This window comes from Panthera tigris, chromosome B3 (assembly GCF_018350195.1).
Source record: "Panthera tigris isolate Pti1 chromosome B3, P.tigris_Pti1_mat1.1, whole genome shotgun sequence".
Taxonomy (NCBI): Eukaryota; Metazoa; Chordata; class Mammalia; order Carnivora; family Felidae; genus Panthera; species Panthera tigris.
Window position 1 is genome coordinate 1,997,370 of NC_056665.1, and position 14,166 is coordinate 2,011,535.

General features: G+C 60.5%; 1 protein-coding gene across 1 annotated transcript in view; it reads left to right on the forward strand.

Moving 5' to 3' along the window:
* The first annotated feature begins 603 nt into the window (after nt 1-603).
* The window catches only part of ABHD17C (abhydrolase domain containing 17C, depalmitoylase), a 48,575-nt gene continuing 35,012 nt past the window's right edge, over nt 604-14,166 (forward strand). The window contains exon 1 of the mRNA XM_042987905.1: nt 604-1,235. Within this exon, the coding sequence (XP_042843839.1) occupies nt 640-1,235 (596 nt within the window). The 5' untranslated portion in view covers nt 604-639. The remainder of the gene's footprint in view (nt 1,236-14,166) is intronic.

Here is a 14,166-nt window from a genome sequence, read left to right on the forward strand (position 1 = left end):
CCGAGTGGGATCGGCCGGAGCAGGGGCGTCCCGGAGACGCGCGCGCGCGCGCTCCCCGGGCCGGGCAGGTGCCCGCCGCCCCTTCCGGGCTCCACACGTGGCAGCGGCCCAGCCGCCCGCGAGCAGAGACCCGGGGCCCGGGCATCCCGGAGACGCGCGCGCGCTCCCCGGGCCCGGCAGGTGCCCGCGCCCGCGCCCGCGCCCGCGTAGGGAGGGGTCGCGGGGAGCCCCGCCCAGGTGCCGAGCCCCGCGGTGGGGGGTGGGGGGTGGGGCGGCGCGCGGTAACCCGGAAGTGGCGGCGGCGGGCGCGCGGGGGCGGGGGCGGCGCGCTGGAGCCATGGCCGCCGCCGCCGCCGCCGCCGCCGCCGCCGGCTTTGTGTGCCGCGCGCGGGCCCCGGCCGCCCGCCCCTCGCCCCGGCCGCGGGGCCGCCGCTGACCCGCCCCGGCTCCGAGCGCCGCGCCCCGCCCCCTCCCGCCCCCTCCCGCCCCCTCCCGCCCCCGCCTCCTGCCGCCGGGCGGGCGGGCCGCAGCCGCCCTCCGCGCTCGCTCGCCCGCGCCCTCGCCCGCGCCCGCGCCCGCCCGCCCGCCTGCCCGGCCGCCGCCGCCGCCGCCGCCGCCGGCGGGCTCCCGGCCGCCCCGATGCCCGAGCCCGGCCCCAGGATGAACGGCTTCTCGCTGGGCGAGCTGTGCTGGCTCTTCTGCTGCCCGCCCTGCCCGAGCCGCATCGCCGCCAAGCTGGCCTTCCTGCCGCCCGAGCCCACCTACACGGTGCTGGCGCCCGAGCAGCGCGGCCCCGGCGCCCCGGCCCCGGCCTCCTCCGCCTCCGCCGCCGCCGCCGCCGCCGCCGCCGCCGGGGCCCAGCCGGCGCCGCCGCCGCCCGAGGACGGCGCGGGCCCCGGCGCCTGCAGCCTGCACCTGAGCGAGCGCGCCGACTGGCAGTACTCGCAGCGCGAGCTGGACGCCGTCGAGGTCTTCTTCTCGCGCACCGCCCGGGACAACCGGCTGGGCTGCATGTTCGTGCGCTGCGCGCCCTCCAGCCGCTACACGCTGCTGTTCTCGCACGGCAACGCCGTGGACCTGGGCCAGATGTGCAGCTTCTACATCGGCCTGGGCTCGCGCATCAACTGCAACATCTTCTCCTACGACTACTCGGGCTACGGCGTCAGCTCGGGCAAGCCCTCCGAGAAGAACCTGTACGCCGACATCGACGCCGCCTGGCAGGCGCTGCGCACCCGGTGAGCCCGCGGGGGGGGTGGGGTCCCCCGGCCCCCCCACCCCCCCCCCCGCACCTCTCCCGGGTCCCCCACCCTCGCCGGCCGCGCGCGGGGTGGGCGGTGGGGCCGGGTGGGTTCGCCTGCCCCCTCCGCCCCTGGCCTTCCCGCTCCCCAGACGCCGCCGGGAGCGCGGGCCCCGGGGCTTTGCCCCCTCAGGCACGCCTGGGTGCCGCCGGCCCGGGGCCCTCGTGGCTCCGGTCACCGCCCGCGGCGGCCTGGGGGCGCCGCGGGGCCCGGGCAGGAACAACTTGGTTCGCGCCGAGTTTGTGCGAGCTGGCGGCCGGGGACCGAAGGTCGTCACACTGCAGTGACCTTGGGCCAGGCGCGGGGGTCGCGGAACCATCCGGGGGCGACACGGGATGGCTTCCACAGATTTTCCCCGCGTCAGGTGCTCCGAGGGGCCACGTGTGGGCAGCCCTGGAGGTGGCCAGCCCTGGAGGTGGCCGGAGGGGCGGAGTGGGAAGTTAGTGGGAAGTTAGCCTCCCGGCCAGGAGCTTAGCCGGCGGACCTGTGGGCCTCGCACCTCACAGAGCCTCAGGAACAAGCCCAAGATGAGCTTGAATCTTCTGGGATGGGGCTTGGGAATCACTTGACCTTGAGTTAGCATTCACAGAAGGACTGGGAAGTAGGTATGGAGGCGGGGCCTTTGGTGGACCAGGCCCAAACCCGGGTCGTGGTGCTCTGGTGAGACAGCACTCAGAGAACTTGAGGTCTGTTCTCCGCGTGGGCACGTGTCTGGCAGGTGGGCCAGTCACGTCACCCGCTGTGCTCTAGCTGTGGTGTGTGTGACTTTTCCCCCACCCACCCCGGAGCCATGATGGTGACAATACTTGGGATCATGTCTGTCATGTCACCTGGTTTCCTCCCCCGGAAAGAGTCCCCAGGGTACATGCAGTTGGCCCTGTTATGGCGATGGGCACTTGATCTAAAATGTCTTTGCTTGGCTTATGCAGGTGGCCGACAGGAATGAGTTCTGTCTCCTTTCCTGTTCCTGCCATGCTCATACATTACCCTCTGCCTTTCTGGGAAAATAGCTTGTCCGACAGAGGAACATTTCAGATGCTAATTTGTGTTCCCCTGGAGTCTTGAAGGACTTCTCTTGGCTGATAGTTTTTCGAAAATGACTTGGGCGGAGGAGAATGTATCGTACGTAGATACAGTGAGAGCCACCTGTTCCCGGAAGGGGTTTCAAAACAGCGTGTCCTACACAGTCAATACCTTGCTACAGTGTGCCGTTGGTAAAGGTAGTAAGCATAAGGGTTGGCCTGAAGTCCGTAACAAACGAACCATTAAAGTCCTCCCTTGGGTATCAAGATGTTAGGAGCCCCTGTCCCTGCTTGTGCCAAACTGCGTTAGAACTAAAGCCCGTCAGATTCAAGGCTAGCCCTTTGCCCTGAGTATACAGGTGTGGCCGTGTTACCACATAGGCGGCGTGTAGTTATTTCCTGGAGACTTTTGCCACATTTAGTTTAATTAAAGGCACGGCTTCTGGATAAACAGTCCGATGCAGTTTTGGATTATCTGATGATGGATCTACATTTTTCCCATGACTTATGTAATTTCATGCCGCAATTCACGTCTGGATCGATTCACACTCCTGTAAAACGGGTTAGAATTTATTTTATTTTTTTAATGTTTATTTATTTATAGAGAAAGACAGAGAGCAAGGGAGGGACAGAGAGAGAGGAGAGAGAGGATCCCAAGCAGGCTCCGCACTGTCAGCACAGAGCCTGATGTGGGGCTTGATCTCACAACCCTGTGATCATGACCAAGAGTCGGACGCTTAACCGACCGAGCCCCCCAGGCGTCCCCAAAGTGGGTTAGAATTTAAAGGCTACGATGAGCGTCTTAGAGGTTGAAGAAACTTACAAATGATCTTGCCCTGGGCTTTTCAAGCCTTTTCGACAGTGGCCCCCCAGTAACAAATACTACACGTCAGGTCTCTATCGAGCGCACGCAGGTAACGTCGGTACCTGTCTGTATCCGTTTACACCCGAAGTGTTTCACAAACCCCTGTTTTTTTCTATGGGCGACGTACTCGGTATAATGTCTTCCATTTGGTTTCATAGTGAAACAACAGCGACAAACAAACAAGGAAAAGAGTGCAGGTTGCTGGCCCCTGAATTTGTTTCCTAACTTCTGGACATTGATCTTGTGCCCACCTCGTCTGACGGAGGCCAGTCGGACAGGGGACCAGTCTCTTGGCTGCTGGTTTAGTGCTCTTCCCACGATGCCATGCGGGCCTACTTATCAGGTTTCTCAAGAGGGGCGTGTATGTGTCTCACTCTGACAACTTAGGAGTCGCCCGATGTGGAAGCTGTTCGGTCCCTTCACGGCCTCCCGTCGGCGGCTCTCTCGTCCTTTGTGCTTCTTCTTCGGCCCCAGGTGGGTTCCCGCAGGAGGACTGTAAGCCTGTAAGTCAGGTGTGCACGTCCCGCTTGCTTCCCCTCAGTACCCGGCCCGGTGCTGGCCTCCCTTCTCCCTCCTAATGCTCGCCTCCGGCCTCTCGAGCGTGCCCTCCTCCTGTGCCGGGAACGCTCCATCCTGACCGGGTCCTGATTGGATCCGGAGACCCTTTGTGTCCCTGGGCACCTGGTACCCCGCCCTGCCCTTCCCGTACATTCTTACCACATCCTGTCATTTAACTGTATTCCCACCGAATTGGAAGTCTCTTGCGGGCAGGAGCTCTGTGTCCTCCTTATGCCCCACAATGCCTTAAAATAATGGCATACATTAAATATTTGTTTAACGACGGGGCGCCTGGGTGGCTCAGTCGGTTGAGCGACTTCAGCTCAGGTCACGATCTCATGGTTTATGAGTTCACGCCCTGCGTCGGGCTCTGTGCTGACGGCTCAGAGCCTGGAGCTTGCTTCAGGTTCTGTCTGTCTGTCTCTCTCTCTCTCTCTCTCTCTCTCTCTCTCTGCCCCTCCCCGACTCACACTGTCTCTCCCCGTCTCTCAAAAAGATGAATAAATGTTAAAAAAAAATTTTTTTTTAAATATTTGGTTAGTGAATGGCACATATGGGTGCCCCGTAAATAGATAAATGGGGTGAATTCAGTTTTTCCTAGGTTGGGCTCTTAGGAGAAGGAGTTGGGTTTAATTTTCCCTCCAAAGTTTTCACATCCAAGGGTACCACCGTAGGGGGTCGTACGACGTACACGCGCTGTGTCCGTGACGTGGATGTCCTCGGGATGGCGAAGCGTCTGTGCGTTTTCTTCACCTGTATCCGCCCCCCGTGTGCGCTGTCCCGGGCTGCCCAGTGCTGGGCTGGGGACTTCCCGCGTAGACACTACCGAGGGCGCACGTGCCTGGGGTAGGTTAGCGGGGCCTCTAAGTGAGGAGCCGTGCGGCGGGCGGGCGAGTCTTCCAGAATAAAGGCTTCCGGAGGAAGGAAACTTGAAGCGAGCAGGGTGTTCGTTGCTGTTGGGCCAGCAGACGATTATTTTAAGCATTTGAACGTCGCTAGCAAAGGTGTGGAAGAGAAGCAGGTTCGCAGGATCCAGGAAGGGTGTGGACACAGCGTGAAGGAAGTCACGTGGCGTCCCGGTCCGTGGGCTGCTCTGAGGAGATGCCACAGCCTGGGTGGTCCTCGGGACCTCGCGGTTTGTTCCTCACGCTTCTAGGGGCTGCGATCAGGGTGCCAGCGTGGTCGGGGTCCGGTGAGGACCCTCTTCCTGGTTGCAGGCTGCTGGCTTACGTATTTTCACTCGGCTCAAGGGACAAGGGACCGTTCGCGGCACAACCTCGCCAGAGGGCTCCACGCTCGTGACCCGACCGCCTTCCGGAGGCCCCACCTCCTGACAGCGTCACTTTGGGGGTGCGGTTTCAACTTAGGAGTTTTGGGGAAGGGACTCGTGACTGTCTAGCCACCCCCCCCCCCCCGGCAGCCGGTGTGGGAACAGGGAGGGAAGGTGAGAACCTTCTACGAGTGAGGACCTGAGCGTGATCGACGGCTTGACGGTTAGGACGCGCGTGACGTTTGTGTTTTGAGGACGCGCCGTTGGGGGAACGCGTCGGGACCCCCTGGGGATACTCGCAGACGGGACACTGGAAGCCCGGTGGCCTCCTTGGAAGGCGGTGTGTAACGAGCTGGGGGGTGGCTCCTCCATTGGCTCAGGTGGGCAGAGACAGAGGAGCCCCCTCGACACACGTCCCCGGGGCGGGGGGGGGGTGTCCTCGCGGACGTCGGCGTCGTAGGCTGTGCAGAAGTGGGACCCAGGGCTCAGGGAGGTGAGTCAAGCAGATAAGCCAGGGGATGGGGTGTGAGGCAGCCGGGAGCGTCTTCATCCGGAAGAACAGGAGGGGCACCTGCGCTCACCGTCGTCATTCACAGAAGTTGTGGGAACATTCGTCCGACGCGGAGCCTGTGGCGGAGCGAGGCATTTGGTGACAGAAACACCGACCCAATCAGAGAAAGCCAGTGCAGACAGAGATAGATGACGTCCGGTGACTGCGTGCAAATGGCTAATTAGGAAAGATAACGTTGCAGCCACACTCACTTCCTCTGCCGGCACACCGTTAGCCGTTAAACGCACGTGTCGATGCGGGGCTCCGTAGGGTTCGCTCCCCTTGAGCATCCCTAACCGCGGACGCGTTCTTGCTTGCTTTTTTCTCCTTCTTTTTTTGGTGAAAGGTGGGGTAGAGTTTAGAGGCATTTCTAAAAAATTTTGTGAATGTTTTATTTTTGAGACAGAGAGAGACAGAGCGTGAGCAGGGGAGGGGTAGAGAGAGAGAGAGGGAGACACAGAATGGGAAGCAGGCTCCAGGCTCCGAGCCGTCAGCACAGAGCCCGACGCGGGGCTCGAACCCACGGACCGCGAGGTGGTGACCTGAGCCGAAGTCGGACTCAACCCACTGAGCCACCCAGGCGCCCCTAGAGGCGTTTTGAATAGGTAACCAAGGGTTGCTGTTTTGTAACTTCTGTGTCTCTGATTCATAGGATCCGTAATTAGGAAATTGGTAGGTCCCGGGAAGGCTGTAGTGAGTGCCCTCGGGTGGTGGGGCCCTTCGAGAGCCCTGGCCGCTGGTTGTGAATGCTGCGTATCGTTTGGCCTCTCCGGGTGGGTCTCCCCTGGGAGCAGCAAAGCAGGCCCTTCCCCGGGCTGGGGAAATTGCGGACCTGACTTCTTTGTTCTTAAGCTTTGTCAGAGGGGATACTACGGTGCCGTTCGGGAAGGATGCTTCGGGTTTCTAGCTGGGCTTGACCGGGGACGAGGGGAACAGAATGTGTTACGGACGGTGTGTGACCTAAGGGGAAAGTGCAGTGGTATTTCTAGAAAGGGAGCAGAGTATCGGCTTGCCATTGAAGGCAGCCAGTGTGGGAATATCCCTCTCGGAAGACCGTGACTCTTCAGAATAGATGCGTTGAAAAGTGCGTTTTGGGGTTTGCACAGCGCCTCTCACCTTGCTGTCTCGTCCCCTCTCCCTCCAAGTACACCTGCTCCACGCCCGGCCGTCCACGCCGCCTTCCCACGCATCTGGCAGGGACGGTTTCTCTCCAGCCCAACCGGATTCGGAGCTTTGGGTCCGTGATTCACGATTATTCTCCACGGTTCTGTTTCACGGGCCTCACTTCCCTCTGGTGATCCCCTTGTGGAAGTCGTGACCAGCGACCGAATGGGCAGTCAGTCCTGGGCGTGTTCTCTCGGCCAGACGTGTTGGTTTGTACGTAGGGTGCCCTTGGAGGCTCGGGCCGGAAACCGTGATTTGTGTCTTTCCGTAAGGGCGGAAAAGGCCTTTCTGGAGAAGTCACTTGCAGGATACCACCCCGAGGTCACTTACGGTGCAGCCTTGGGGCGCCTGGGTGGCTCAGTTGGTTGAACATCTGACTCTTGATTTCAGCTCAGGTCATGACCTCACGGTTCGTGGGATCGAGTCCCGCGTCGGGCTCTGCGTCGGGTGTGGAGCCTGCTTGGGACTCTCTCCCTCCCTGTCCCGTCACTGCCTCCTCTCTGTCTCTCTCAGAATAAATAAAAATAAACTTGGAAGAAGCCTTCCCCTCCCGCTGCTCTCCTCCTCCCCGGATGCAGGACCTCTCCACCCTGTTCCGTGTCGGTAATCCCGCGTAAGACTCGGAGTCTGGCGTTCGGAACGGCGGTGAGAATTCTGGCTGCGTTCTGCTTGCGCCGCGCGGACGCTGTAAATCTCCAGGTGAAGAGGAAGCCTGGCGGGCAGGATCCAGAGTCTCAGCACAGATCCACGTAGGGCGCCACTAATCGGCTGTTCGAAGACTGCTTTCTTTTTCCGCATTGTTCTAAATAGGCTTCCCGGTTTGTCTAAGAGATTTAATTTACAAAAGTTAGATAAGCGCAGAACCTTTTGAGCCGGGGAGATTCGTCCTGATCCCAGCTGTCCTTCTGGCCCATCATGTCACCTTGAACAAGGCGCCACACGCTTGGGTTTCCTGTTCCAAGAGAGAAAGAGAGAGAGAGAGAGCGGGCCCTGGGACCCTGCCAGCCAAGCTCCCGCCCCCTCTGGTTGTGGGGCTGGTGAGGCCCAGTCTCCACGGAGCCCCGGCCTCCACAGGGCTCACTCTCACAAAAGAGCACAGGCCTTGAAAAATAGCCCACAATTCACTTCTTAAAGCGGGTCAGTAGATCAGCGACGTCTTTGCCTTTCTGTGACCACGCGTGTGGGCTCCCACGGCAGGTGACGGGCGGTAGGAAGAGGGCCTCCCCTCCCTCCTGCCCTGCAGCTGATGCCCCCCCCCCCGGGCTGCTGGGGACAAGTGGCCCGTGGCATGGACTAGGTTCTGAGCAGCCCCCGGGGCAGAGGAGAGTGGGCGGGCGTGGGTAGAGGAGGCAGGAGACACGGGTGAGCCTGTGTTGGCGTGGCTTGTGTGCGGCTCCTGTCAGAGGCCCCCGGCTTGAGGTGACTTCGTGATTCGTGTCTTCATTGAGGCGATTTACAGCCGCACCGATCCCTGGCTCCTTCCGTCAGAGTAACGCAGCAAGGTTGTCTCAAGGGTGACCTGGAAAGGAATGTTCTCGCGAGTCTGAGCTCTCCCTGGGGCTTTTATGGTTAAGGGCAGAGGCTTTGGAGTCCGGCAGACCTGAGTCTGGATCCCGCTTGTGCCACCCTTAGCCGCGTGGCCTCGGGCAGGTTTCCCAAGCAGCGCGAGCCTCCGTGACAGGTGCAGTGGTAACAGTAACAGTAATAGCACAGTAACAGCATGAACAGCGAGTGTTCTAGCACGGCGCCTTCCACGAGGGGAGGGCGCCACACGTGGGCCGTTTTCATCGTTTACGCTCATCAATACGGTTATTAGAGCCGTACCGACCGAACGTTCAGATCTTGCTGAAGGCCAGGCACTCAGATCAGAAAGACCATTAAAGAAATTGCTTCCTTCCCCGCTCTCCGTAGACCTAAGGGCAACCCTGGCCGGGCCGGTGTGGACGCAGAGAAGGGCAGAGATGTCTCAGTTTGACGCTTTCCGCCCTTGTCCGTGGGAGACCGCGGGCACGGTGCAAACCCCCAGAGCACCAGACGCCCTTCCCCCCACCATCCCCCGTGTGCGGTGCTCTTTTGTCTGCACGCGTACCCGCGATCGAGGTCACGTATGCACTCGGCACACGAAGACGTGAGCAACACGAGAGCAGCGCGGTCAGATCCCGTCACGAAAGTTACGTGCACGTGGCCTGTCGGCATCTGTCATTGTGCTGCACCCCCCTTTCTCGCGCCGACGGGAGACGACGCGCGCCCACGCGAGGAGACCCGGTGAGGCGGGTGACGTGGCGTCAGGCCGCTGGTGACCTCCTGGCGATGCGTCGTGGGAGGAGGGTCGTCTGCCTCCGGATCGCGGTTGCCTGCCGGGATCCGGGGGCATTACTGGGCTCGGTGCCCAGGAGGAGGGCTCTTCGAACGCGCTCGTCTGGGCTCCGGGTGTCCTGTCGTAGCTCTGGGGGGGGGGGGTGTGCGTTGGGGTTCCGAATCCGACAGCGCCCCCCACCCCCCACCCCGGGGCGTCTGGGTGCCCGCAGGAGGACCGAACAGGAGAGGAAACTTTGCCTGTAACCCGGCACCCTGCGGTCCCTTGGCAAACCCTTCCTCTTCTCCCTCCCCCGGGCCGTTGGCAGGCCGCACTCGCGGGGTGTATGTTCCGGCTGGAACCGGAGACTTCTTGGGGCTTAGAGTCAGGGGTGGGGAGGAGGAGAAGGTGAAAGCCGGCCCCCCGCCACCACCCAGGGCGGTCCGGTGGCTCTACACGAACGGGACGACCTCAGTAGGCAGTTGGCCTTCCCTTTCCCTCGAGCTTCCGCGGGACCCGAATCACACACTTCCTTCGAAAATCCGAGCCCTCCCACGGGGCCTCGTCGCTCTGATTCCTGTCGAGTCTTCGAGGCTCTGTCTTGGAGCTCACACCATTGGCTTGCTTGAGAGCGCTCGAGGACCCCGGCACGGTGGTGGACCTGTTTCCAGAAAGTCCAGGTCATGGTGCTTCGGCCCCCAGCCTGCTAGTCGACTGTCGCGTATCAGTGATTTGCTGAGTCACCGGGAAGGGAAGAGCGTGGCCGCAAGGTTACTTTTTAACGCACTGCTGCTTCGGTTGTCCTGGGGGGAAGAAAGGAGCACAGAGAATCCCGTGGTGATTGTTAGTTTGTTTCTTTTGGCTCCGTTTCTCAGTGGTTAAAAATGAAGTCGGGGCGCCTGGGTGGCTCGGTCGGTCGGTTGAGCTGAGCTGAGCGTCTGACTTCGGCTCAGGTCACGATCTCGCGGTTCGTGAGTTCGAGCTCTGCGTCGGGCTCTGTGCTGACAGCTCGGAGCCTGGAGCCTGCTTCCGATTCTGCACCTCCCTCTCTCTCTGCCCCTCCCCTGCTCACATTCTGTCTCTCTCTCTCTCTCTCTCTCTCTCTCAAAAATAAATAAAGATTAAAAAAATTAAAAAAAAAAAAAAGAAATCTGGGCAGTTCGGTTGGGGGAGGAGTGCGAAGGGAGCCTGTATTCAGTGGGTTTCCAGACGTTAATTATAACTGCGAGCTAAGCCCTCTGCTAGTACGGTTAGTAATCAAGTGAGAGTTCCAACTTACCCAACACTATTTCTGGCGATTGTCGCGGACAGAACCAGACCGTGTGTCGTGAGGATTATAGTGCCTGCAAAGGTCTGTGTACAGGAGTTGTATATGCCGGTTTAACTTCAGTATTTTGATTTATCCCTCTTGTCATAAATAACCCAGAGATATTTCAAATTCCCTGTTTCTGGTTGCTGGGTTTTTTTTCAGTTTTTGAGTTTTATTTATTTTGGGGGGAGGGTGCAGAGAGAGAGGGAGAGGGAGAGAGAGAACCCCAAGCAGGCTCCACGCTGTCGGCACTGAGCCTGACTTGGGGCTTGATCTCGTGAACCTCAAGCTCATGACCTGAGCCGAAATCCAGAGTCAGATGCTTAACCGACTGAGCCACCCGTGCGCCCCTGAAGTAGTTTTTTGAGTGAACGTGCTGTCATGTATTTAATTGGATGAAATTAGTTTTTTGCACTCAAACTTCGAGAAAACCCCAGAAAGGACGTCATGACGAGAGGGCCGAAGATGGCAGGACTGTCACCATGAAGGCTTTCCCCGTGTCTGCCTCTGTCCCTGACGCCCAGCGGGAGCTGGCTGGCCTGGGGTCCCACCACCCCTGGGCTGCACCCACGGGGGGCCCCGCCACCCCTCAGAGTCAGCGTACTGTAAACACAGCTCGTCGCCACTCCGACCTCGTGTCGCCCTGTGTTTTCCGGGTCCCCTTGGGCGCCTCGCTGTCCGTCGCACGTCTGGCCAGCCACACCTTGCTGCTGAGTCATCAGAGCTCGCTCGCCTGATCACGGTTGTCTGGGTCCCACCCGCGGGGACGTCCCCGGAGCCTGCTCTCAGCACCCCCGCTTCCTCGTCGCTGGGCCCGTCCCTCGCCCTCCCTGCCCTTCGCCACCGGCTGGGCTCCACAGCCCCCGCCGCGGCCACACCTTGTACGTCTCGTATTGCCTCCCGCGGCACTCCGCCATCGGGATCTGGAAGCAGGAAACATCCCTTTCTGACTCAGTCTCGTATTCTCTTGCCTATGCTTTTCCTTGCAAGGGGCAGAAACCAAGGAAAAGCAGCCAACCCCATGATTGTGTAAACAGTATTTGATGAGAACACGGTACGTGTTAAAGGGCAGAGAATGTAGAACGGAGTAGGGTGATGGGCGTCCCGGAGAGTGGGCGCCCACGGTGCGGTTTTCAAAGGTGAGAATGTGCTTCATCCGGAGAGCGACCTCTGGCCCCAAGCGCCAAGGGGTCAGCCCCGTGGCTCCGTGCAGGTGCAGGAAAGGCCAGGGGACGGAGGCCCTGAGGTTCGTGGAACATCAGGGAAGCCGGTGTGGCCGGAGCAGGGCCACGAGGCGTGCACAGTGGGGGCCGTGAGGAGGGGGACACAGTGAAGGGGGGCGGTGGGGGTCCTACGGCGTGTAACGGGGGCCTCGGGGACAGAAGGGACCGGATTTGACGGGTGTCAGTGGTTCCGGGTGATTGTGTTGGTGATGAACAGAGGGCCCGGGTACCGGGGAGGGAGGAAGACGGGTTGGGACTCCCCTGGGGGATCGCGGGTTAGGGGCGATGGTGGCAGCAGACGTGGTGAGCAGGGCTCGGACCCGGGGTGCTCTTGTGCAGACAGACCACGGGCATTGGCTGAGCGCAGTGGGGACGGGAGGGGCGTGGACGCGTCCGAGGGTCTTGGCTGAGCGGCGGGAGGCCGGAGTCGCTCCTCACTGAGGTGGCCGGGGGCTGGCGTGGCTCCCGAGTGCCAAGGCTGGGCCGGGACTCCGGCTGTGGCATTGTCGCCTTTGAGATGCCCATCAGACGTCCAGGGGGTCAAGTGGAGGGGCGGCAGGGTGCGAGCCTGGGCTTCGGGATGAACTTGGGAATTGTCCCTTCCGAGGAGGAAAAGCCACGAGCCAAAAGCAACTCGGAGAGAACGGGCATTTGTCTGGAAGAACCCTGCCTGTGCCCCTTGGCCTCCGAGGGAGCCCCACGTGGCAGGGTCAGAGGCTCCCCCGAGTGACCGGTGTCTCCTTGGGGGACAGCACCATGCCGTCCGGGGATGTGTGCTCTGCTTGGTGGCTGGTGGCTCCCAGGTCACGCTCTGTGCCTGGAGGCTGGACCCCCGTGGTGTCTTCCCAGCGCCCGTGTGGTTCCCCGCGGAAGGCGCTGCCCCCTCCTGGGTCCGGCCATCACCCCAGGGTCCCTTTGGTGCTGCAAGCCTCCTGGCTTCCCCAACTAGCTTCTGGAAAGCCTGACGCTGCTCCCCGGGACCAGCGTTTCACGGCGTGTAGGGTGTGAGAGCATCTTCGCTACCTTCGCACGATCAGGTGTGGCAAAGACTGTGGTTTTGATTGCCGTGACGCCTGCTGCCTGCCTGTTGTCCCCACGTGTCCCCTCTGAGCTGAACGGGGGACGAGAGCTCCTTGGGGGCCTCCGTAGCACCCGCTCGCTCTGTGGCCCCTGCTTCCGTTGTCTGCGTTTTCCTCTTGTGTCCGCGTTTACCAGGAGCTGCAAAGGTGACTCCTTAACACCCGGGACGGTTGGAACCTGAGGGTGTCGGGAGTGGCCTCTTCCACCCACAGTGTTTTCTGGCCAGGCTCGTTGAAAGGGCCGCCGCCTGTGTGCCTATGGAGATTGGACAGCGGGGCTCCCCGAGCTCTTTGCCCGGACCGCCCTTCTCCAGCCCGCACACCCCGCTGACCATCCCCCCTGCGCCTGCGGACCGGACCCGTGGTCCCCACAAAGCCCGGGTCCCTTTCTCTGCTCCCACAGCTCTGACCATAGCTCGCTGGCTCTCGTCACTGCTACCGAGAGCTCCTGGTTGGTTCTGACCACAGCTGACTCGTCTGCAGGAGCACGGTGTCCCTGGGGCGTCCGGGTGGCTCAGTCGGTCGAGCATCCGACTTCGGCTCCGGTGATGATCTCACGGTTTGTGGGTTCGAGCCCCGCGTCGGGCTCTGTGCTGACAGCTCGGAGCCCGGGACCTGCTTTGGATTCTGTGTCTCCCTCTCCCGCTGCCCCTCCCCCACTCAGGCTCTGTCTCTCTCTCTCTCTCTCAAACATAAATATTAAAAAAAAACCCACGTCCTTATCCCCCACCTTCGATGGTTATCAATATTCTGATGGTTATCAATATTCTGCCGTACCCGTGACACGCTTCTGTCCACACCCCTCCCCCACGCGATTATCACCTTCCTGTAGCTCTTCTTTATTGCGAGGAAAAATCCACACCATCGACATGCACAAATCCTATCCTCGCTGTCTGATTTCCCGGCAACCTCTTGCTGTCTGTATCAGCACTCAGACGTGGTGATGAGTCAGCCGCAGAACCGGGCTTACCTTGGTGCATCGTGGGAGGCGTCCTGGCATTATTGGAGTATGGGTTGCAATACGAGACTGGATCTCGGGGGGATATTAAATAGATTTAATACCAAATACGTATCAAAGGAAAGGTGCCGGAGTCTCGGCTACTGGTTTTCAACATCAGCGTCGTAAAGATTAGATAGAGAGACAGACAGACAGGCAGGCAGGAGGTACGGCCCATCTATTTGTAACGAGTGGGGTGCAGTGAAAAGATCACTGGTGGTCCGGAGCTAGGAGACGTGGCCCTGCTTAGGCACTGAGATGCACAGGCACGCGGTGCCTGGTCCTGTCCTGTCTTCGGGCCCCATTTTCTCTCTTCATAAACCAGAGGTTTGCTTGGATGTCAGTTTGGGTTTCGCCACGACTCCCCGAACCTCTTCTTTGTGTGGAGCAAATGTCATACGTTACGTAGTTCTAATCATCGCATCTGTAGGGCAGGGACTGTTGTTGTCTCCAGTTTAGAGATTGGAAAACCGAGGACCAGGAAAAGAGGGACGACTTGACCAGGGTCACACGGAGTCGAGAGGTGAGCCGGGAT